This window comes from Microplitis demolitor, chromosome 3 (genome assembly GCF_026212275.2).
Source record: "Microplitis demolitor isolate Queensland-Clemson2020A chromosome 3, iyMicDemo2.1a, whole genome shotgun sequence".
In the NCBI taxonomy this organism is placed as follows: domain Eukaryota; kingdom Metazoa; phylum Arthropoda; class Insecta; order Hymenoptera; family Braconidae; genus Microplitis; species Microplitis demolitor.
This window is the reverse complement of record NC_068547.1, coordinates 17,499,138-17,522,691: the sequence shown is the minus strand read 5'-3', so window position 1 is coordinate 17,522,691 and position 23,554 is coordinate 17,499,138. Positions and strand designations below refer to the sequence as shown.

At 24.6% G+C, this 23,554-nt stretch overlaps 3 protein-coding genes across 5 annotated transcripts; all 3 read right to left on the bottom strand.

The window, feature by feature from the left end:
* Nucleotides 1-905: 905 nt before the first annotated feature.
* Nucleotides 906-3,023, bottom strand: LOC103572277 (rab-like protein 3). Of its 2 annotated transcripts, none has more exons than XM_008550811.2 (5): nucleotides 2,760-3,023; nucleotides 2,011-2,220; nucleotides 1,802-1,944; nucleotides 1,541-1,651; nucleotides 906-1,382 (listed from the first exon to the last, which is right to left on the bottom strand). In XM_008550811.2, exons 1-5 carry the CDS (start codon nucleotides 2,803-2,805, stop codon nucleotides 1,203-1,205), a joined length of 690 nt encoding a protein of 229 aa, XP_008549033.1. In that variant the 5' UTR covers nucleotides 2,806-3,023; the 3' UTR covers nucleotides 906-1,202. The 2 variants fall into 2 exon arrangements, with proteins under 2 accessions (XP_008549033.1, XP_008549026.1); XM_008550804.2 differs by having other exon boundaries at nucleotides 907-1,382; nucleotides 1,787-1,944.
* A 944-nt stretch (nucleotides 3,024-3,967) lies between these two features.
* Nucleotides 3,968-14,136, bottom strand: LOC103572263 (progestin and adipoQ receptor family member 3). Of its 2 annotated transcripts, none has more exons than XM_008550790.3 (7): nucleotides 13,500-14,136; nucleotides 12,296-12,506; nucleotides 7,911-8,101; nucleotides 6,209-6,365; nucleotides 5,766-5,918; nucleotides 5,418-5,697; nucleotides 3,968-4,234 (listed from the first exon to the last, which is right to left on the bottom strand). In XM_008550790.3, the coding sequence occupies exons 2-7, from the start codon at nucleotides 12,473-12,475 to the stop codon at nucleotides 4,095-4,097; spliced, it is 1,101 nt and encodes a 366-aa protein (XP_008549012.1). In that variant the 5' UTR covers nucleotides 12,476-12,506; nucleotides 13,500-14,136; the 3' UTR covers nucleotides 3,968-4,094. The 2 variants fall into 2 exon arrangements, with proteins under 2 accessions (XP_008549012.1, XP_008549019.1); XM_008550797.3 differs by having other exon boundaries at nucleotides 13,715-14,136.
* Nucleotides 14,137-17,959: 3,823 nt separating this feature from the next.
* On the bottom strand, nucleotides 17,960-23,097 carry LOC103572253 (ubiquitin-conjugating enzyme E2-17 kDa). The gene is made up of 6 exons (XM_008550779.3): nucleotides 22,765-23,097; nucleotides 21,282-21,345; nucleotides 19,864-19,895; nucleotides 19,557-19,634; nucleotides 19,371-19,476; nucleotides 17,960-19,292 (listed from the first exon to the last, which is right to left on the bottom strand). Exons 1-6 carry the CDS (start codon nucleotides 22,786-22,788, stop codon nucleotides 19,153-19,155), a joined length of 444 nt encoding a protein of 147 aa, XP_008549001.1. The 5' UTR covers nucleotides 22,789-23,097; the 3' UTR covers nucleotides 17,960-19,152.
* Nucleotides 23,098-23,554: the final 457 nt, after the last annotated feature.

The window sequence follows — 23,554 nt, the reverse complement described above, 5'->3', positions numbered from 1 at the left end:
TTTTTATTCTATTTACATTTTATTTATTTATTGTGAAATTTAAAAAATTGACAATTGGCTGCTACATTCACACTCATATAAAATTATAAAACTTTATTTTGTTATTATTATTATTATTTGTTTTAAACGAGTGTGAGTGTAGCTAATTGTCAATTTTTTTAATTTTTGAATAAATAAATAAAATGTAAGTTGAATAAAAATTATTAATTAATATTTTTTCTATATTTAGGAAGAATGAGTGTAAATGTAGTAGATATAATACAATTTATAAATTTTAAATAAATAAGTTAATTAATAAAAATAATTAAATTGAAAAAAAAAAAAAAAATGCGCGTATTGATTTTTCATTTATCAAAATACAGAAAAATTTTAAATTTTGATTATACTTACACTTTGTTCATTTATTCTAAAATTTTAAAAACTGCTAATTGACAGCTACATTTACACTCATTTTAAAAAAGAAAAAATTGAAAACATTAAAAGATGATGTTAAAAATATGTGAGTTAAAATATTCAATGAGAAATTTTATGATTAAAATAAATTCAAAATATTATTGAAAAATTTTGATAATTTGAACTGTCGCAAATTTTCGGATACTTTTTGAAATTCCTTGATATTTGTAGCATTAAATTCCCTGATAATTTTTGATATTCCCAGTTTGTAGCCAACCTATTTATTTTTTCTTTTCAACTAAATTTGTGATTTTATTTTATTCAAAATATAAATTTTTATTCGGCTGTTATATTTTATTTAGAGTTTTGTAAAAAAATACTTTTTAGTAAACAAAAAAAAAAAAAAAAAAAAAATATATATATTTTATTCTCTCCTTAAAATTTTAAAAGTAAATGAAAATTTTCCAATGAAATAAAATAAAATAGAATAATAAAATCTATTGAAAAAATATTTTATTAAAATTTATGTTTCAGAAATAACAAACGTAGGAATGTTTAAAAAATTATATTAGTCAGTTTAATAAACAATAAATGCAGATAAATTGTATTTTATAAAAGTTTTTTTAGTGTAATGATGTAACGTATTTACTAATTTTTATAACTCAGAGGCCATTGACATTATTAAAGCTGTTGACGTATCACAAGTGATGCAAATCCATATATTAAATCTTGTAATAATATATTAAATCTTGTAGTAATATATTAAATCTTGTATAAATCCTGTAATTTATAATAAATATTATAAATTATCAGTCATTGTGATAAGTTTTTTGTGGATATGAAGACGTATATGCTTGTAGTCTACGTTTCTCTGGACTATTAATATCACGATTGAGATAATAACGTCTTTCAATAACTTTGTCAAAAAATCTACTCAGCTTAACAGATGATGTGGTGCCGGCAGCTAATGACCTCACTTGAAGACAATCCTTTTAATATTTAAATATAATTTTAATTAATTTATTTATTTTTAATGATACTATTAATTGATAAAATTTTAATACGCATATGACAGTCAAGTCATTGAAAATTTTTAAAAAGTGGAGGACACTGTCAGAGAATACCCTTAATATTAAATGAAACTCACAACAAATATTTCATCAGCACCACACTCTTCAGCAATCGTCGATGATCTTCTATGCAAATTCGATTTTGATTCAATTAAATCTGACTTTGTACCAACGACTAGTATTGGAACCTGTAAAATAACAAATAACAAAACCATAATTTATTAATGTAATTAAATAAATAATAAAATAAAATTTAAAAAAATATTTTAATTTAAAGAAAAAAAATTCATTTTAAATGGATTCTTAAAATTTAATAAATGTACTTGGGTAGAGCCTACAAATTTTTCAGGATCAAAATCATCAAAGCTTTTATGTCGTCCTACTCCACTTCCATTTCCCTCTTTACTCAATACTTCTTGGAGCCATTTCTGTAAATTTTGCTGTGACTTTCTGTTTGATAGATCGTGGACTAAAATAATTCCTGTATGAAAAAATAATCAAGAAATCAGATGTCATTAATAAAAATAAAATTAAAATATTTAAATACCATGAGTTGGATTATAAAAAACATGTCTTGTATTCTGATGACTTTGACTGCCACCAATGTCCCATAGTTCAATAAAATAAGTCTTTTGATTGGGTGTACCTTCTTTATATTCATGTAATTTAACTTCTACGGTACAACCAACAGTCCATGACGGATTACGTATTGGTTTCTGTTCACATATTAAATGCGATAATGATGTTTTTCCTACACCTATTTAAATATATAATTTTAATGAGTCTGAATGTAGAACATGCGACAATTTATCAATTTTCAAAAAAATAAATTAATGGAATTTAAAAAAATATTTGTATTGATTTTTCAATCTTCAAAATATGAGTGTAAATGATGAGTGTCAATGTAGCAAACATGAGACATTTTATAAATTTTAAATACACAAATAAATTAATTTTAAAAAAATGCGCGTACGGATTTTTTATTGATCTAAGTATACATTTTTTAATTTTTATTCTTTTTACATTTTATTTATTTAAAAATTTAAAAAATTTTCACCTGTCAGTTACATTCACACTTATGCGTGAATGTAGTAGATATTAGTCAATTTAAAAATTTTAAATAAATAAATTAATTAATTTAAAATTGTCAAGTACATTCAGACTCATAAATTTAAAATTAATTAATAAATAAAATTTTACAAATAAATATTGATAATTTTATAAGATGAATCAGATGTAAGGATCATTTACATGCCATAAATTTTAATAAAAATATTAAATAATAAAAATACAAACCAGAATCACCAACAACAATTATTTTTACTTTATCAATAGCTGCCATCGAACATTATTTTAAATGTACAATTTATTATTAACAATAACTATTTATTTACTATATAAACTTGTTTGGAATTCAATTATTAAAAAAATATGTCAGTTATGTAAATATTTCTTTTTATAACACGTTAGTATAAATTTATATACAAAAAATAAATAAATAAAAACTTTATAACCAAAAACTAATGTTTATATTTTTTTATTTATATTGAACGTGTCATATATTTTGTATTTTATAAATAATAATAATAATAATAATAATAATAATAATAATAATAATAAATAGTTGAATCGAAATATTAACTGTCGACAAAATGAAATTACGATAATCGATACCTAAGGCGGGGAAATTTAAAAAGTTTGTTTGAATGGAATTGATGGGTTTAACTTCAGTGTTAACTTCAGGAGTATAATGATCCTGAAGTTAACAGACAGCTTACAATTTTTGAATTTTTTTTTCAACAGATAAATGACGGACAAAAAAACTAAAAATATGCACATGTAGAAAATTTAAAAAACTACATGTGCAATTTTTTTAAATATTTTTTTTTTATAATTTATTGTTTAAAAAGAAGTTCAACAATTAATATTCATCGGCTAACTTCGACATCATCAGCACCATAGGGACATACTTGTAAGTAAACAAACAATTTTTATAACATGCACGAAAAGTTTTTGATTATGTAATTTTTAAAAGTTTTTTCTATACATATTTTATTCATTTTTTAAAAGAAATAAATTTTTTTAATGTCTGCTACTTCAAGTATCATTAAAAAATATGATCCGGAAGTTAGCAGACAATTAACAATTTTCGGATTTTTTTTTTCAACAAACCAATTACAAAAAAGAAAAATGTTTAAAAATCCACATGTAGAAAATTTAAAAAACTACAAGTGCAATTTTTTTTTGTAAGTTTTATCAATTTATGGTTAACTTCAGTGTTATTTAAAAAATGAATTATTCAGTCAATATTTATCGATCATAATTATACTGATATAAAAAAAAATAATCAATGAAAGGTTTTTATGATAATTTTTGATAAATATTATTTACAATGCATCATTTAACATGAACTGATTCAAAAAATATTGAATTTAATCATTAAGAATAATTATTAAGTAGTGAAGCTAAAAATTTGAGGATTAATTAATCAGCTTTAATTTTTAATTCAATAAAAATAACTTATTTATTAATTAATTAATAATAATTATAATAAATTCATATAATAATAAACAATTGATACTATAGGTAAACAATAATTATAATATTTATTATAGTATATTTATAAAATTATCACAACTTCATATTTGTAGGGCAACCATGATTCATACGGTATTCGACATAGAGCATACCGGTATTATGCCAATAATATAGAGCAAGTACAACAAGTGCATGCCACCATTGGTGAGACGATCCAATAAAATCTACAGACCCTGAAATATAGAGAATTCAAAGTTATTAGCAAATTATTATTATCGAGAAATTTAGGAGGTAAATATATTAAATTTACTCTTAGTGAATATTTCTGTTATATTTCTTCTAATTACTGGTATTGTCACGATCGGGATCAAAATCGAAAAACTAATTATGTGTTTAAGAGAAATCGTTTACCAAACGTTGGCGCAGAATTTATAGACATGTTTTTAGACATATGTAAGTTTTTTAAAAAAGAAATAACAGTTAAGTTACATTATGCGGTCTATTAAATATGAATTTTTTTTTTTATGATTTTACCATAATTATAGACTTAATTTTTTTTTAGGTGAAATGACTTTACGATAACTCGTATATTATTTTAATTTTCTCTACAGTATATACAAAAAAAAATGAACCGTTAAACTCTGATAAAAAACTTCGATTGAATCTGATTGAAACTTAATCGAATTTCTATCAGATTCAATCAGAAACGAAATGTTCAATCAGAATTGCTCGGGAGTGTTTCAAGCATCCGATTGAATTTCAATCAGATTGGATCGGTAAATAATAAATTTATTTTTCGATTATTTTCCGATTAAATTCGGTTGAAATTTTTTAATCAGATTAAATCAGAAAATAATAATTTTTTTTTCGATTAACTTTTCAATTTCCGATTAACTTTCAATGGGATTTTTTTGATTAGAATTTTCGAATCGGATTCAATCGATGTTTTTAATCCGGGAAATTAACTTTTAACGGCTGCTATGAATCTCTAGATCTGTTATTTTTTTTTTTAGTCTTCATATGCACCAAAATTCAAATTTCTACCAGAATTTATTTATAATTTTTACTGTTTCATTTTTTACTTAAAAACTATCAGATTTTACTTGAAATTTTAAGACACGTTTTGTCCAGAATATAAAGGTCTAGTGTTCGAATCCAATATTCGGTCCATTTGCTTAAAAAATTAGTACGAGTTACTGTCGGTAATAAAGCAGCTTGCTACTCCTTTATATTTTCTATAAATTTATTCTGAGCTTCGGAGTAACGCGGGAACGAAATTAAAAATATGAAAAGTCTAAAAGAAATAAGTGGAAGAACAAAAATATATAGTTGAGGTCTATTAAATAATGAAATTGAAATATTCATCAGACGTAAATTAATTTGCCTAATTAAATTTCTCTATAATATTAATATTACCTGGATAAAAACGTTCTGGTATTTTACTCATATATATGGCAAAAGCACAACCACTTATAACATACATCCCTAATACTCTCGGTATCAACATTTTTACAATTGGATTGTCCATACCACCCATCGCAATACCCCAGTGAAATGTTGGTAAGACACCATACGCGGCCCAACCAACAAACACCAACAATTTAACATTTCCATTAACTTCAAGACTTGGTATCTGCAGTATCATTGCGATTACAAATATCAGCAATACAGTTATCAGGTAAAATTGTTGTAGTTCCTGTTAAAAAAAAAAATCATTTAATTATTTATTATTAATATAAAAAATAAATAATATAGATGACTTACTTTGTGACACCAAAACGCGTAATAAACTCCAGACATATAAATAGCAAGTAAACTAAGTGCTATTCCAAATAAATCGTAGCACAAAAAACACCAATAATCCTTTTCACTTCTACATGAAAATGTATGATATATTGATGATAAAATCATACATGCCTATAAGTTTAATTATTCTTTATTAACATGATATATCGCGTTACTAATTCCTAAAAGACATATTTTTCTACGCCTTTTTGGATTTCCAAATTTTCAGCTTTTGAATAAGTCTACAATAATATCAGAAACTCAATAAAAAATTATACGTTTTTGGTTTTAAACTTAGTGACTAAAATCAAAAGGTCGTATAAAAATATAAGTCTTTTCAGAACTAGTGACGCGATGTAATTTATCATTTAATTGACGTAATTTACTCAATTGACATACTAATAAAATAATGTAATTATTACCTGAAAGCATACGAGTAAAAGTGCAACAATTATTTTGTCTCCAAAAGGAGCGTGTATATTTAGTAAACAAAGATCGTACATTGTTAATCCTAAAAAGAGCATCCAGCCAAATATATGACTCCATATATTTATTGTTTCATTTGTCCACCAGAATATACTATAAAAAATATATCATTTATTTTATTTTATATTTTTACAATATTATTTAATTTTTCATGATACCAGCATCAAAAGTTAAAGTTTCAGTGTCTCTACAGCCAGTCAAAACAAGATAATTTCAGTCCAATGCCGCGAACAAATAATAACAAACTCGTAAAAAGTGAATTAGATATGTCTTCAGTCAGCGGACAGAAACAAACTTGTTTCGTCCCTTGTGAAGAAACAAATCATGTTTCTGCTCGCTGACTGAAAACAAAGTAATTTAAACTCTGATACTTGTAATTTGTTTCATAGTAATTTCAGACTATTAATTTTATTTACGTACATGACAGTTCTGATTATGATTAAGTTTTATAAAAATTAGTGGGAATAATAAATAGTATTTATAGGTTCTGCTTAATTGTAAACAGCAAATTACAATTTACGCTTACGCTAAAAGTTGATGACACCATTGGTCGAAAATTAACTTGTTTCTGACTGATTGCTGACTCTGAAATTTCAAGTTCTAATGCAAGTAATCATGAAAAATAGTGTGTAACTAAGGATGAAACATGATTTCAGATTTCGGGTGATGTCAGTCAATTTCACCCTGATTTGAAATCGTTTTGTTTGTTTACGGGAAAAAAATACCAGAAAAATGGTTCTACTATAAAAACTCCTCATTTAAAAATATCCCATAACGAATATATCCCATGACTTGAAAATTATATGAAAATTTATAAAACTTTCAATACAATTAATACAATTTATTATGCACTGAGAAAAAAAAATACTTTTGTTAAGAACATTTACTTGATACAAGAACATATATTCTTGATAATTTTCAAGAATATATAATTTTGTCTCAAGAATTCGTAGAATCGGAGGAAATAATTTTTATTTAATTCAAGTAAAGCTATTCTTTTGTTTACTTATCATATAATATCAAATTCATATAATGACAAAAATGAATTTGATGCCCTTTCTCAAAAAATTGATAATTAATAATAATAAAATAAATATTTTGAACGGATTTCTTGAACCAAGAAATTCTTGTTTCGAAAATAGTACTTTTTTTTCTCAGTGTGTATTGAATATTCATTATAAAACATATTTATTAATATATTATAAAAAGAGTGGGCCGGGGGATATTTTTGTAATGGGATATTTTTGTTTGGGACATTTTTACTGGGATATTATTTGCAGGGATAGGGTAAAAGAACTGTTTTTGGCCACTTTGGGGCCAGTTTTGGACACTTGAAAAATTTAAATAACATACACAATGACAGTGTCTTATAAATGGGTTCAAAGATACTTTTATCAAACTACTACAATAGAAGTTTTTTTAATACTTTTTTATTAATTAGAACAAAATATTAAATGTCCAAAAATGGAGCAGTGGCCACAAATGGTACTTCTACCCTAATAGTTACTGAGATTTGATGACCAGTCGCCGTTTTGTTTCATCCCTTGTCAAACAATATTCTATTTCATAACTTAATGATGATAAAAAAAAGTTTTTAGACATGGACTAATAATTTGAAAAATAATAAAAAATTAAAACCTTTCTATACATAATTTAGTTGTCAAATAACCACGGTATCCATGTAAAATAAATGGATTGTGTGTAAGATGCTCAGGTGCTTCTTCAATTGGAAGCAATCGTCGCATTTTTTCTTCATCTTCTGGTGTAATTTCGCCTTTTAATGGCGATCCAGCTGGTTCCTTTGGTCTAACATGTGCAGTTGTTTTTATCTTTAAATAATAAAATTATTCATTCATGTTAATCAAAATAACTAAACAATAATAAATAGTTAACAGGAAATATGAGCGTGTCATAATTCATAATTCATAACAATAATTGGTATTAATAAATGAATGCATCACTAGACAAATAATTAAATCAAGCATTCAATATTTTATTCAGTACATTAACTTTGACCTCAAGTCTGTTCGGATAAAAAGAAAAAAATTTCCAGAATTAATTTCAAATATTCAATATTATCAATTTTTAAATATTCGTTTGCTTTCTTAACTTCAGTGCAATTATTTATTATTTAATTATAGAAAAATTTTTCCTATCAAATATTTGACAAAAATACTTTAGATTAATTTGGAGTATTCGTTTTTTATACGTCTTTTTATATATATGTCTGATTGTCAGGTAATTATTAATATACAATAATAATAATAAAGTCTATCAGTTGAATGGAGTTGAAAGTATTAAGGCCATGAGTTCAATGAATTTCACTGAGACAAGTAGGCCAAGTTCTGCGTTCTCTGTCTTTAATCCTGATGCTCAATTTAACAGTCAAAGAAGACTTCCGTTTATTTAAAAAACAAGAACAAAAAATAAATTAATACATGTACTATAGTTCGAAATAAATTTAATGATTAAACCGTTAAAATTTTTTTTTCCAATGATTAAATTCATTTAATTTCATCCGACAATAAAGACTATTTTTATTATTTATCAATAGAAGGAACAAAAAGTCTAATGTAAGTTTGATTATAAATTTTAAAAAATAAATTGAAATAATTTGAATGACGTTTAAACGGTACTTGTTATTGTTACGATTTTTGCATAGAAAATCGTTTTGATGCACGAGAAGCAAAACACGAGGACGGAAATCGAATAGTTAATCAGGATTGTTACGCAACATATGAAGTTGACCCTTGAGTATAAAAAAGTTTATTTACTTCATATTTACATGCATATTTATTTAGATTATTGTTTTTATAACATGTGCACTTAAATAAATCGTTATCAATTTCGATTATCGTATTTTTTCTTCTATGAATAAATAATTATTGTTTATTTATTAATATTAATTTGTAAGAAATTAATATCAATAAGGAGTTGACTCTTTACATATTAGTATGATTGACATGAACTATCTATCAAGATCATCATATTCATTTATTTATTTATTTATTAATGCTTTCTGCAATTTCAAAAATTTTTCAGTATTCGTTCGCTTTATCACAGTGCGAAGAACAAAAAAAAACAACAACAAAAAACAATTTTTTATAAAAATAACAATGATCCAAAAGAAATGAACCATAAAAAAATAAACATGAACATTAATACAGATTAATTATTGGACTCAGTTTTTACTCTATTTTCCATTTTCACTTCAATATATTTAGAGAGCCACCAAAAAAATTTACCGATTTCGAGTAATCATTTACTAATTTAAAAATTATATTCCGGGACCGTGTCGTAAAAATGACTTATTGAAGTATAGAATTTCTAAAAGTCCATTTTCTCTAAGACTTTTCTTCGGGATATTGATATCCGATAATAATATTTAAATAAATAAATTATCTTTCAAAATAATAATCATGATATTTGTGTTACTGTTACTGTTATTGAACTTTATATTATGATATATGAAACTGTCATTGAGAAAAAAGTCACAAATAGTTTTATTAAATATATGTATATATTATATGTTAACTGATATATTGAAACCTGTTTTTAATTGAGTAGAAAAAAAAAAGATTTAATGAAAACTGAATAATTTATCAATAAATGATGAATATTCTATTAATTTTATAAAAATTTTTTGTAAAATCTATAGTTCCACTTATATTTATTATTACTATTGAATATTTTGTTATTGAAAACTACACACGATTATAGTCATGAAAAAGTTTTACTCAGTAATTACAAATACTTTTGCATATATGTTGACTAATATATATGAAAAATTAATATTACATAGATCTTGATATATATATATATATATATATATATATATATATATATATATATATATATATATATATATATATATATATATATATATATCCTTTATTTAAATTATATAAACTGGGTTTATCTATCATAAAATAAAAAATAATATAGAAACAATTAATTTTATTTTGAAATAAAAAAAAACGCGAAAGTCATCAATGAACAAAAAAATTATTCTTTTCTTATTAATATTTATATATGGTTTCACTTTAACAATAATATTTCATTTAATGACTTTTGAAATTATTTATGAAAAATAATAAAATAAAATATTGAAAGTTCGTAAAAGATGTGATTGGAAATATAAAAAAAAATTTCACTTGTACTTGTACTTTTTTTATATTAATTAAGTAAAATCGAAAATGTATTATTAAAAAACTGTTAAATTTAATTTAACAAAATATCGTACTTTCTTTCTTTTTTTTTTAAATAAAATTTTTTTTCGGACTTTACTGGTACGAAAATGAAGGTGAATTTTTTTACTTTCAAATTGTCGGATAAATATTAAAATAGTATTTACTTTCAATAAATACTCGGTACAAAAAACTAATTGTTCAAAGAAAGTTCATCATAAATCATTGGGATTTGAAAAACCATAACATAGTAAATTTAGTAGAAAAAAAAGTCTTTACTTTGTGTTATAAAATGAGAATAAAAACAAAATAATATTGAAAAGTATAAATGAAAAAAATTATCTGTTAATATGGCGTTAAAAGATATTCGAAAAGTTAATTTAGTAGATACATTTAATAAGTTTGGTTAAATAAAAGGAGAGATATTAAAGCAATGGGATATCACGATGAGATGTGTTGTTTATAATATAAGAAAGTAGCTAAGTTGTATAAAAGAAAGCAAGTAGGTCGCAAACGGAACCTGCTTTTCATCTCACTGTGTCAAGTCTAAACTGTAGGCGTGTTTTATCCTATCTATTATTTTTTTTTAAATTACCTATTTATCTAGATAAATGTTTTACAATTTTCCTCCTTTGACATTCTATTAATCGAAAATAAACAAATAGTAAATGTATTACGCGGAAGATTACGATTGGGGACGTTGATAGTGTAATTATAAAATTGTCAGGTCGCATTATTTCATTTTTATTTGAATCTGTAGGGAATAAAATTTTCAATGGCCGTAAAAAAAGTAAATAAGTTTAAGCAAATATTTCAAATAATTTTTAAATCAGGAAAATATTCAAGTTTATTTAAAAGAACTGAAAATTAAAGAAAACTAAAATTGTCTTTTTTTTCTTCTTAAAGTCTCTTTTGTAAACTTTTATGACTCTCCGTTAAAAGTTCAAGGTTCCATAATTTTTTTCAATGCAAAATACGTTCAGAAGAAGCTGATATTTAACTATTTCTGAATGTTTTCTTAGCATATCTTAATAATATTAAAGTATTCATTAATTTTTCCCTTGAATTTTCAAAAGTTTAAAACAACTCCATCGTTATGTGGCGTTCTAAAGTTTGAATTAGTCAACGCCTTTTAAATCTTTTTCTAAAAATTTTTTTTATATTAGTTATTCCAGCTTGAATTCAAATTTGCAGTAAATTTCTCGTTTTTTTTTTTACTTTTCCTGCAAAACTATCAATCTAATCGTAAAATGTCATGGAACCGTTTTTGTAAAGCATTGTTTTTGCAATCAAAATATCTTATTTAATGATGTTTTAATCTCACAGTCCAAAAGTTACAGGTTTTACACGTTAATTGTTTGAAAAAAAAAAACTGAAATTTTCGTAAAAAAGTAACTTTTGAACGGTTGGATTTATCAAAAAATTATAAGAGACCTTTTTAGAATTGTTCCGTTAACGAGATATAAAATTTTTCCCTTGTTATTTAAATGGGAGATCATATTCAAGCGAGCGCGCGTTTTGTAATTGAGTTGGAAGACTAAAAAAATAACGATTTTGTTTAGTACAGTCTAATATATATATTATTATATAAAGCAAATATATAAAGCAAAATAGTTTCACTATAAAATAAAATATTATAAAAAAACGCAGTAAATAATAACTTTCGAGAGTGAGCATTAGAAATTCCATATGTAATGAAAATCACATACATTAACTATATAACCCGGAAAATAACACATGCATATCCACGCGGTTTATTCGTTCGGAAAGATAGCAATAAAAAAAACAATGAAAATAAAAAAATAATATTAAATATGTAAAATAAAATTGACTTACTTTTCTTAAACACGGTTTCGTTACTTCATTATCAGCACTCGATTTATTATTATTATTATTATTATTATTATTATGAATATTATTGTTATTATTATTAGTATTGGTAAGAAGTGATTTATTATTTAATTCTTTAGTTTCTTCATCGTTGACCTCCTCTACACCTGCCAATAGTTTCATCATTGAAAAGCCTTTTTTCCAGGTGCAATTTTACCTGAATGTAAAAAGTAAAAAATTAATTTTTTAATTTGAAATCATAATTTAATTGCGATAGCGGTTTATTTTCACATTCATGCACGATTTACATTATCATGATGTATTATTATTTAGCATGACATGTGTTTACAATGCTTGTACTTTCTCCATTAAAATTTAGCTTCTTTTTGACGAATGCTTGTTTTATATTTTATATTTAAAGTATGGATCTATTATCAAACGAATAAAATAACTGTCATTTTTATTTAGTTTAATTTTAAATCGTTGAGAGATTATTGAACTTTCTCTGAGTGATCAGGAAGAAAAAAAAAAATAAATTAGGTAAATCTGATTTTAAGTAGAAGTAGAATATTTAAAATTGATACTTTTAAAAATAAATATATATTATTAGTGTTACATTGCAAAGTCGCGGTTTAATTGAAGTATGATTTATTATTTTTTGAGATAATAAAATTTATTTTCACTCTCTCTTGAGAACCACAAGAACCAAGATCTGTTCGAATCTAATTTATGTGAAAGTTTACTGAGAGAAATGTATCTAAAGTTGTTATTTACACGTAAGAGTTTGTTTATTACCAAATATTTAAACAGAAATAGTCAACTTGACTCTTTTGGAAGTTTTAAATTTTATTTTACGTAATCTACTAAAAGAAAGATCAAGGAGAAATTTAAGATAAAGATGACTCTTAACTTTAAGAAACTAGTTGTAGAAATTTACTGTTATTATTTTATTTAAAAGTAATTAATATTTTTTTTAATTAAGTAGAAAAAAATTTAATTAATAAAATCTTTTTTAAAAAATATTTAATTTATTTTGTATCAAAAATTTAAAAAGAATTAAATTTCAAGTTGATGTGGAAAAAAATTTTTATTGAAATAAAAATAAAATTTAAAAAAAAATAGTAATCAAAATTCAAAATTTATATAAATTAATTAATGACAGTAAACGTGAATTAAAAACATGAATAAAAAAATAAAATAGAAAACCTACCTCAAATATAAAGAGGCAGGGTCAAAAGTCGTTTTGGTGAAAAATTAAAAAAAATTAATTGAGTCCAGTCAAGTGGCTTTCATCTCACAAGAAGAAACCCAAGGAGGCCAGACGACACACTCGAGGATGCCGCGTTAACGTCTCAAGACATACACTGAAGAAAACAGCCAAGGTCTTGAGACGATTACTATTATAATTATTATTATTATAATTACCAGTACACTAGTACCCGAGGAGTAAACGAAACCGTGAAGGTATGGAAGACACGACTGGACTGGTCTCTTGGTCGAGGCTGACGACTCACTCAACTCAGTCTTGGTCTCCGTTTGCTTTGGTCTTTCCCATTCTCTTGCTCTGCTTCACGCGAGTTAACTCGCGTACACATTATCGTACCACGTAAATTCGCATCGCAAGACTTAACTTTTCAAGTAGGGGTCCGCTTACTCATTTACCTCTTGCTTCTTGCGTCACCACCTACGACCAGAGCCACTCTCACCGTTCCTCGGACTTTACACGTCTTACTCATTGCCTGTATTGTGAGTTTTACACGACTAACTTACGTATTTTTTAAAATATAAAACACTTTTTTTACCTTAAATTCATTAATTAAATAATTACTTTACTCCTAAGTAGCCCTGAGGTTTAATTAATCTTTTTTTTTTTTTAAATAAGTTCGCTCATCTTTTAAATATCTCATCACTAAAAAATAATTAAAAATTTTTTAATAATTAACTTCGTAAATTTTTTTCATTAATGTAAAGTAATTAAAAATTAAAAAGATCTAAAGGTATTTTTAAAAAATTTTATATATATTTAATAATATGAGATATTTAAATAAAAATTAGAAAGGTATCAACTGTTAAATTTTTTTCAATCGTATCTACTGCTAAAAATTATGACAGTAAAAGTAATTAATATAATTTTTTACTATTTAATTGATTATTGAAATCAATTTCATATTGTTTAATTACTTATAATTTATAATGATAATCTTTAACTTTCTGGAAAAGTGATAAAATTAAGAATACTCTAGTGCTTTCTATAAGAAATTATCTATTAATTAAAAAAAAAAAATGACTGCTGTAATATTTTTAATTGCTTCTTAAAAAATTATTTATAGAAAATATTAACGCATTTTCGTAAAAATTTAAACAATTTTAGGTAAATTTCTTTAAGAAATATAGCTATTGTAGTATCATGTCGCAATTTTAAAAAAATTTTACTGTAATACACTAAAAAAAATATTAACTTTTGTAAAAATAATATTTCGTTAAGAAGTAAATCAATAAAAATTATTACATTATTAATTCCATATTTAAGTTTAAGAATAATTTTGACAGAAGACAAACTAAATTTATTTATAGTACTCTAAAAAAATAGATCAGCATATCTCGAGCTAAGCTCAGATTTCTACGATTAAAAAAAATGATTTTGAATGAATTCCTAAAATTTTTGCACTAAAATATATGAGATTAAAAATTTCCAATAGCATTATTTCTTATAAGAAGAAAATACAATGTTTCTAAAAGTTATTTTTCCACTCAGTGTATGTTTTAATTTGCCGGGAAATGTCATAAGTTCGAAAGTTTATATATTTATATGTGATATAACGCGTCATGTCAGATGGATGTTGGCTACAATTTTTATCGGATCTTAATAAAACTCGGTACACTTGTTCTTTGAGAAATTACCTTGATCAAGTTCGAAGATGAGCAAAATCTATCAAATAGTTTAGAAAATGTGGGTGTTTGCATTTTTTTAATGTTCGTAAAAATAGAATTTTTTGGTTTATCCTTAAATAACTTTTGAACCAAAATCAATAACTTAATTTCGTAAAATGCATCTTGAAGTTCATAAAATTATTTTTAATTTTTAATACCTAACTTGTGTTTCATAAAAATTTCTTCTGAAAAATTGATAATCTGGACTGTTTAAAAATAAATGAATAAAAGACTATTTTTAATCAAATTAAGAAAATTTCCCACATTCACAACTTTAAAAATAATCGATCGATTTGGCTCATCTTTGAATTCGACTTAAATAATTACTCAAAAAGTACTCAGGAAAAAAACATTTCTTAGTGCAAAAAATTTATACTCGACCTGAAAAAATTTTTACTTGTACCTAAAAACTTTTTGCATTATAAATTGAAAGCAAAAATTTTCTTGGGGCGAGAAAAATTTTTCGAAGCGAAAAAAAATTCTTGCGTCGAAAAATTGCGTCTTCATTTTATAATGCAAAATATTTCTTACGTCAAGAAATCGTTTTTTTTTCTATCGAAGTATAAAATTTCATAAATAAGAAATATACTTTTCCATTTTGGGTATGGCCAGATGACATATTTTTTTAATACCGATCGATAAAATTATCGTTAATATGCTAAATTGAGTAATTTGTCAAATAAGTGATAAACAGTATTTAATATAATTTAGTTTATATAAAAGCAATTATTTAAATAATTTACGTTATGTCATTAAATAGTAAGCAAGTATATTATATATTATCATACCGCAATGAAAAAAATTACGTAAATAGTAACGACGGTTGAAAAATAAAATTATTGGCAGTTGATATCTTCCCAACAATGAAAATACAACCTGTTAATATAATAAATATATAATTATAATTATCTATTAAATATTACTGTTATGTGGACTTTATTATATAAAGGGCTAATGCTAAAATGTACACAAGATAAGTTATTAAAAATGTTCATCATTGCATTTTAAAAAATAATAATCACACATTGACCGCATCGCATTTTCCATTAATTATTTCTCTAACAAAATTAAAAATAATATTCCGACTGGTAATTATTAATTTCAATAATTTTATTTAATAAAACTTATTTCTTTTTTTTTTTTTTTCAATTAAATTAATTTTCGTAGTTTTCTGTACTAAAAGTTCAGTTTATTAAATACCTATTGTGCCGCGCTTCCTTTTTACTAACCATTAATTCATTAATTATGACAAATGTCCACCCGGATAAAAAAGTTGGCATCGATGAACGTTCCAAAGACAAAAACATTGTTTTTTTTTTCACTACGTCTTACAATTTTTTTTTTTTAAATATTCAGTTTATTCATAAGCACCAGTACTGATAATTCGTGCTTTACAAAATTCTCTTACTTCTTACACTGGACACATTTCATTCATTTCTTTTTTTTTTTTTTTTTTTTTTTTTTTTAATTAATCTTACTCTCTCATTAAGAGATCCACGATCATGGCGTATCACGATTAATTTTTATTTCAAATTATTATTATTCATACCATGAAAACGTCGCTAGTCATTAAAATGTGCAATATAAAAAATCCTTATCACAAATACTTTTTTTTTTTTATCAAGGATTTTTCTAATTAAGGTTCGTTTCTTTAATTAAAGTTTGATTATTACTTAAAAACTTTTTAAATAATACATACCCTAGCGGATCCGAATTAGGATATTTACCGTAAATTACAGTTTATCACAAAATACCGCATTTTTACTGCAAATTTGCCGCACTTGACGGTAATTTGCGGCAAATGACGGCAAAACACGGTAACACAGTGCAATACTTCACAGTAAAATGCTGTAATTTTTCAGTAAATCTACACATTGACGATAAAATACCGGAATTTCACACGATGCTGAAAGTAAGCAACAACTGAAAATTTCATTTTTAATTTCCAAGTTAATTAGCATCATAAAAATTAAAAACAAAAAAATAGACAGTAAAATTTTTTAAAATTCTTTACATTCATTTTTAAAAATTTTCATCTGTCAATATTTATTTTGTTTATTGAAAATAAATAAACTTTTTTAATGTCTGTCGCTTTCAGCATTATAATTTTACTGTTCATTTGCGGCCATATACCGCATTTCTACCGTACAATACTACAGGATTGCCGCACATTTACGGTTAATTACTGCAATATGTTGTAGGTGCTCGTAAAAGACCGCACTTTTACCGTAAAATGTCGTAATTTTCTGTAAAATACCCCATTTTACTGTAATTTATGATAAATACCGTAACTCGGATCCACCAGGGTACGTAATTATTTTTTTAATAATTGAGCTGACAAGTTCCTTCACAACTACAATACAATAAAAAATAAATTAAATTTTAATTAATATTTATGATACGGATTTGATAAAAAATTTTATTCGTTCGTTATTGTCCGATGTTTGATTAAAATAAATTTATTAAGTATAAATAATTGTTGAAGTGAAGGACAAACAAAATAATTAGAGGCACCTTTAAATAAAAAAAAAAATAATAATTAGCTTGGTTATTTTTTTTTGATAAATATTATTAATTACTAATAAAAAATGCCATAAAAATAGCGTGGATGAGCGGCAAACGCGACATGGTAATAACGGCAAGTAAAATTAATTATTTTAATTATATTATATTAAAATAAAATGTATATTAATTAATATTATTGATAAAAGGGATAGCTAAAAAAATACAAAGAATAAATTATTGAAAACGCAAAAAAAAGAGTTGATTTATTATTATTCGTAATTATTTTTTTAAAAAGTGATTGAACATTTAATTTTGAACATTGTAAAATTAATTAATCAATAATAATTATAATTATTATTATCATTATAAATACAACTGATATTTATAATTATTTATATTATATACCAGTGAGCCTTTGTCACATTTTGCCGTTCAGCCACAAATATTTAAATAAACAATTAAATTATTATTTTACTTAATGTTTCACACACCGTCAAAACGAGCTAAGATGCTAACGAATTCATTTTTTAAAAAATACAGGTGCCATATTTATTGTTTTTTTTTTTTCTTTTATCAATAGTAGTAATTAATATTAATAATAATAGTGAAACAAAACGGAATAGGTATTGAAGTAATATTTATATAGAGCCCAGTCTTACAAAAAAATTAACCGCATTGTTTCCAGGGACGGGCAACGCTCAGTATCGAATCTAATTTTAAAAAACTAACAACCGATGTGATGGTACCAATTTTTAGTCACTGAGAAAGTAGGTAAATATTATTATTATCAATAATTACAATTAATTAATTAATATTTATATATAAGCACATATTCATTGAAAATTAAACTAATTCAAATACAAATCCTACTTTCATTCCTATTGTTTATTTTTTTTTTTATTTTTATTTTTAGTTTTATTGTTTATGAAAAATCAAAGCGGACATTTTTTTTTTCTCAAATTGTTTTTAAAACGTGTGTTAGTGTAAGTGTGACCACCTTGTAAAGTGCCTCGAATAGCCTCGTGTTGTCCCGCAAAAAAAAAACTCGCAGGCTTTATTATTGACCAGGATGTAGTGAAGAGAGATAAATTATTTTTGCGTGGGTAATCACGTGGTTGCTTTGCTATTATTTATTATTAACACCATTTGTTTTTTTGTTTTGTTTTCAAATTTTTATTTTTTAATGAAACCTGAGCGTATGCGACTGCGAGCGTGAACTGCGGCACAACTTATTAAATTACCATTATCCTCATCATCATAATTGTAACGAGCAATTGCTAGTTTTAATCGGTGCTGAACGAGATAAGTGGCATTAGGCTGGGGGCTGCTCGTTGGTGGTGGTGTTTATTTTTATTTTATTTTTTGTTTGTTGTTGTTGTTTGTTTATTTTTATTTTTTTTTATTTGAAATCAACAGAAATTGACGCATCACATGGCATACTTGCGCGTCCATTCACGGGCCAATTCGTTGTATTTCTCTCGATCAGTTTTGTATATCCTCGCTATTTCTGGGACCAGCGGGTCATCGGGATTTGGATCGCACAGAAGAGAGCATATTGATAGTAAAACTGTAAATAATTTGATTTTATAAATAAATTACGTTTTAAATAAATAATAATTATTGATTTATTAATGAAATAAAATACCTTTTGAAATAGTAAGCGCTGGAGACCACTGCGATCTCAATATATCCAAGCAAATGCTACCATTACTGTTTATATTTGGGTGATAAATTCTGGTCGTGAATGCTACCTGTTAATTTAATAAATTCATTAATTATTAATAATTAAATTTATATGTAAAAATTATTGTTTATTAATTAATTTATTTACCTTGGGTGGTTTGAATGGATAATCTGTGGGAAAATGAATTGTAAGAAAAAATACACCTCCTTGATACGGACTGTCAGGCTAAAAAAAAAATAAAATACAATCATGATTAATGATAATTGAATTGAATATATGACTTAATAATATTTATTAATGAAATTAAACTAAATATTTTTTATTTTAAAGTAAGAATCTCAATTTTATTTTTTAATGTTGTAGATAAACATGATTAGAATTTATTACAAATAATTTAAGTATGTAATTAAACTAAATTTTATTATCGATTGAAAAATTTTATTTAAAAACTTACTGGTCCCATTATAGTCGCCTGCCAGTGGAATACTGTAACAAAAATAAAATAAACAGTTAAAATCTAAATAAATTATCAGACATTGATTTTTTACTTGAGAATAATTTAATTACAAATTTGTTATTGAATTTTTTTCAGCGGGATTTTTAAAATATGAGTATTTAATTTTAGTAAACCGGAAGTTTTTTTTGTTTAGAATAATTCATTAGTTATAATTTATGCAGTACTTCAGTTAAAAGTACACAGAAAAAAGATGTAACTGAAGATCGTAACGTTTTTCGCACAATGAAAATGGAAAAAAATTTATGTAATTTGACTGCTTAAAGTTGACGGGGGGTGGCGAAAATTTTCGGCTGACATACTGGGACTTATGTGAAACATTTCAGAAATTTAAATCCAGTAGAATTTTTACTTATTATTTTTTTTTTATTTTTGCTCCGATCTTCAGGTGAATAAAAAAAGTTGTCAAGAAAATATTTTGGAAGAGAAACGTTATCGGGAACCAAGTCAAGATTTTCTTGTGTCGAGAATGTGTGGTCAGAGAAGATTTCTACTCTAACTATGAAAATTTAGGTTCTTAAACAAAATTTTTTGAATCAAGAATATTTACTTTCAGTCGAGAATATTTTTTTCTGTGTAAAAAGATTATTGTATGATTGTAAAATTATTGAATCATTTCGGGTGACAATGGTTATGATGACATTAAATTCTCTGACTTTTTTCTGACTCCAGGAGAAATTCCGAGACTATTTTTAGTCTACTAATTATGACAAAAAATAAAAATAAGTTTCAGACAAAAATAATTATTCTAAAAGAAAAAGAAATGACTTAAATTGCACCCAAGAACATTTTTAAAAGTTTCAACTAATATTATTATACTTTCATTTTACTTTTACTCTTTTTTTTTTTTTTAAATATGATTATAAAAAAACTACATGTCAAAATGAATTAAAATTTTGCTACATAATTTTCAAGTGATAGAATTAGAATTTTAAAAAATTTTAATTGATGACTGCAATATGGCTGACTCAAATTTATATTTGAATTCAAATATTTTTAAATTGTAACTTTAAATTTATAATGAATCAAAAAAAATTCTTGCATTAAATTCAAAGACACAGTTATCAAAATGTTTAAAAAAAAATAAATGTAATAAAGTAAAAGATCTAGTACCCGATCAGGGAACTAGTACTCGACCACTCCATGTATTTGTATATCTATATTTAGTAAATATAGACATACAAATAAATGAATGATCGGGTACTGCTCTTACCTTAAATTAATTTTTTCTATTAAAAAAATTGGAGTCACTTTAAAAACAAGTTTTTTTTTTACTCATCAATTACTTCAGAAAAAAAAATAAAACACATTTAAATAAAATATTTATAAATAAATGAGTAATAAAAAAAAAATCTTACAATCTTCTCCTACAGGGCCAGCTGAGCATTGTGCAGGTGGATCTCTTCCAAGATCTTGAAGTTCCTACAACAACAAAACAAGAAATAAATATCTAACAAAAAATTAAACACCAGTTACTCCATTCTATAAATAATTTAACCATCAAAAGTACACGTGTCTAAATCAATCGATAACAATTAAAATATATGTACATATATATTCATAAGTACATTCGTTACTGTACGTCAAACAATAATAAAACTAATCTTGAAAACTCTTTGATTTCGTTTATCAGAAACTCATCAAATTACGGCTTAAGCTGATAACAGATCGCCATCACTAAAACTGTTACAATACCGACAAAAGTATGACTCTATAATCTAATTGCTGAGTTTTACAGTAAATTTCGACAGCTTCTAAACTGTAAATTTTATTTATAAATATCCAGTTAACAACAAGTATTAATATTAATACATTTCATTGCACAACAAAATGACAGTGCATCTCTACTGTCTATATCACCAGATATCTATCATGTTCAGATGACTAATTCCTAACCTGTTTCATGATTATATCTATCAATAATCCATCCCTTCAAATAGTATCTTATGATAATTATTATTTTATAATTGTAATTGCTACCATTACTATAAAATTAATTATCATGATCTTAAAGTTAGCAGACAAAAATCTTCCTATTTTTTTTTCCAATAACTTAATTAAAAAAAAAAAAAAAAAATGCACATGTAGAAAATTTAAAAAACTACAGGTGCAATTTTTTGAAATATTTTTTTCTAAATTTATTAGTTTCAAAAAATTATTGGAGGCTAATTTCGGTATCATTAATTATTAATTGTTATTAATGTCTACAAGTTAATCAAGTTATTGATTAATTATTATGTTTATTAAGATAAATATTTATAGTAATTTGTAATCTACAAATTTTATATACATGTAACATATCCATGTATATATATGTATGTATATGTATATATATATATAGAAGTAACGTGCGGTTTTACGTTACTTCCGGTAATTTATTAAAATGGGCATTAAAAATTAATTTTTTTTGTTAATTTGAATACTGTCACCTTGACAATAAAAAAATTATGCTAATTATTGTCATTATTATTAATAATAAAATTTTACTGATAAAAAAAAAAGTACTGGTGTAATAAAAGATTTTTTTAATTTTTTTATTTATATCACACGGTAATGATGGACATATATATTTATAAATATATATATGAATATATACATAGATATATGGATTCATATATATGTATGTAGATATATGGCTGAATATATATGTATATACATATATATGTATATATATGTGGCAAAAAAGGACGTAGTGAGTAAGTGAATGAGGGACGATTTTTAATGCCTAGCTTTCATTGCTCCAATTGTAACCCCGATGGGCGTTATGACGAAATATTATCGAGACAATGATTATTTATGATGATGTTTATTATTTAATTAGACAACAAAATGTTAACGTACCTTATTAATTCGTTTTAAAGCCATCTGATGAAGTGTGTGTTGATATTAACTGGCCGAAAAACCAGACAACGAAACCCGCTAGCAAAAGATCTTTGATTAGGATCGCAAGATGGCTGACTTCTAAATGTCGTTGGACTGCGTGAGTCAAAGTTTTAATTTAAAAGAAAAAAAAAAATTTAGATTTCGTTAAAAAACTGGTTACAGAGAAGTATTCTTTGATGATTTAATATTTGCTTATTTTTATTTGACTACTGGTTTTATGTTAATTTTAGTAAAATGATTTGGCGACTGGGTAATTTATTATTTTATTTTGGTAAGTGTATTTGTATTGTTAAGTAGAGAACAAATGCCGCGAATGTGGCGCTACAAATTTCCTATTATCGACTTCTCGGGAATTGTTTTCTTTGGTTGTAATTTCAAACTTGCAGAACAGATGGCGCGAACTGCTCAATAATTCCGCGGGAATTTAAACATTTTTGAATACTCTTGACATTTTAATTAGATAATCTATTTTTTTTTTTACTCAAAAATACGCATGACGTTAACGGAATAAGAAAATTCGATTTTTCAAACGATTTGTATTTTTTAAAAAAATTTTATGTGAGCAATAAACAAAGGATGCATTTCAAAATGCGCTGCAGCTCAGCAACAGACCATGCAAGTGTAGCGTAGTTTCGTGTACTTTTTTTTTTTTTATTAATACTTTCAACATTTCTATCATATTCTGTCGCCATTTTATTCCGATTCACAATTTTGAATTTTTACCCCATTTCTAATAAGTAATTTTTCG

Coding starts and splice junctions, on each gene's coding strand:
- LOC103572253 (XM_008550779.3), bottom strand. CDS start 22,788: ATGGCTTTAAAACGAATTAATAAG. Junction 21,346..22,764: donor CTTTAAAACGAATTAATAAG/GTACGTTAACAT, acceptor TTGTTGTTGTAG/GAACTTCAAGATCTTGGAAG. Junction 19,293..19,370: donor AGCGCTTACTATTTCAAAAG/GTATTTTATTTC, acceptor AATTATTTACAG/TTTTACTATCAATATGCTCT.
- LOC103572277 (XM_008550804.2), bottom strand. CDS start 2,805: ATGGCAGCTATTGATAAAGTAAAAATAATTGTTGTTGGTGATTCTG. Junction 1,652..1,786: donor AATTTGTAGGCTCTACCCAA/GTACATTTATTA, acceptor GTTATTTTACAG/GTTCCAATACTAGTCGTTGG. Junction 1,383..1,540: donor GTGCTGATGAAATATTTGTT/GTGAGTTTCATT, acceptor AAATATTAAAAG/GATTGTCTTCAAGTGAGGTC.
- LOC103572263 (XM_008550790.3), bottom strand. CDS start 12,475: ATGATGAAACTATTGGCAGGTGTAGAGGAGGTCAACGATGAAGAAACT. Junction 8,102..12,295: donor CGAAACCGTGTTTAAGAAAA/GTAAGTCAATTT, acceptor TATTATTTAAAG/ATAAAAACAACTGCACATGT. Junction 5,919..6,208: donor TTTTACTCGTATGCTTTCAG/GTAATAATTACA, acceptor TTAAACTTATAG/GCATGTATGATTTTATCATC.